The following is a 1248-nucleotide window of genomic DNA, read 5'->3' as shown; positions in this document are numbered from 1 at the left end:
TTTTTTTTTCTTTTTTTGGTCTGAGACTGGGACTCAAACTGGGTACTTGCTTCATTTACTTATTAGCTAGCCCCCTACCAATGGAGCCATGCCTCCAACCCCATCTTTCTTGCCTTTTTTTCTCTCAAGGTTGGTGCTCTACCACTTGAACCATGGCTCCACTTCTGGCTTTCTTGGTGGTCCACTGGAGATAAAGAGTCTTAGGGACTTTCCTGCTTGGGCTGCTTTGAACTGCAATCCTCAGATCTCAGCCTCCTGAGTTGCTAGAATTACACAGGCATGAGATCAAATAAATGGTGCCCCACTCAATCTGATGTTGATAATCAAGGAATGGAACATCCAAAGATCTGGTTGTTCCTGGTTCCATCCATCTGCCAAACTCTGGCTAACCCTCTGGTTTACCCTACCTATATTCTGCCAATGTAGCCAGGTGAAATGGAGGCAAATTCTATATCTTCCAGGCGTGACCCTTCTCCCTGCCAGGCCGTACCTTCATAAGGGCATTGTACATGTCTCCCGTGTCCAGCTGAAGGTAATTCCCAATGAGGGGCAGTGGGGTGGGGCCAGGAGGCAGCTTCTTCCATAACTTCTGGTTCCAGACAGACATCAGCACCATGGTGCTCAGGCAGGCCAGGATCGCCGCCAGAAGTATGCCTGAGCCCAGCATGGTGGCGGTGGAGGCGACCGACAGGCAGGGATGGCTGGGGCAGTGTGCATTTAGGCTTTTTGAGGATAGAAGGGGAGGCCTTTGCTCCTATTTAGTTAATGTGTCACTTTCCCACTCAATCTCATCCCCCCCCTCATACCTTGCAACACCCTTAGCCGGGAAGGACAGGGCACACACTGCTGGGCACACTCACAGGTCCCAGAGCTCCAAGCTGAATTCAGAGCTGGGGAGTAGAGATTTTCAAAGCTGTGTGGCTGATGCCTGAGACAGGACTTGGAACCCCAGACTGAAGACAGGCCAAAGAGATAGAGATTTAGGGGATCCACAGTACAATTGAAATCCTTAGATTTATTGGTGGTGACGACAGGATGTATGGGTTGGGAATCTCTCTATAACAGAGACAGGATCATGAAAATCAGAAAGCCATGGGCCAGTGACACACACACATAATCCTGCTACTCATTGTACTGAGATCTGGGGGTTGCAGTTCAAAGCCAGCCAGGTCAGGAAAGTCTGTGAGACTCTTCCCTTCCATAAACTACTGAATAGTAGGAAATGGAGCTATGGGTGGAACTGGTAGA

At 49.4% G+C, this 1248-nt stretch overlaps 1 protein-coding gene across 1 annotated transcript in view; it reads right to left on the bottom strand.

The window, feature by feature from the left end:
* The window catches only part of LOC106000893 (cytochrome P450 2A3-like), an 11155-nt gene extending 10488 nt beyond the window's left edge, over positions 1 to 667 (bottom strand). Inside the window, exon 1 of the mRNA XM_013036103.1 lies at positions 491 to 667. Coding sequence (XP_012891557.1) covers positions 491 to 667 — 177 coding nt within the window. The remainder of the gene's footprint in view (positions 1 to 490) is intronic.
* Positions 668 to 1248: the final 581 nt, after the last annotated feature.

The sequence above is a fragment of the Dipodomys ordii genome, unplaced genomic scaffold (assembly GCF_000151885.1).
Source record: "Dipodomys ordii isolate 6190 unplaced genomic scaffold, Dord_2.0 Scaffold249, whole genome shotgun sequence".
NCBI classification, from domain to species: domain Eukaryota; kingdom Metazoa; phylum Chordata; class Mammalia; order Rodentia; family Heteromyidae; genus Dipodomys; species Dipodomys ordii.
Note: the sequence above shows the minus strand (reverse complement) of the source record. Positions and strands in the feature narration are given on the sequence as shown.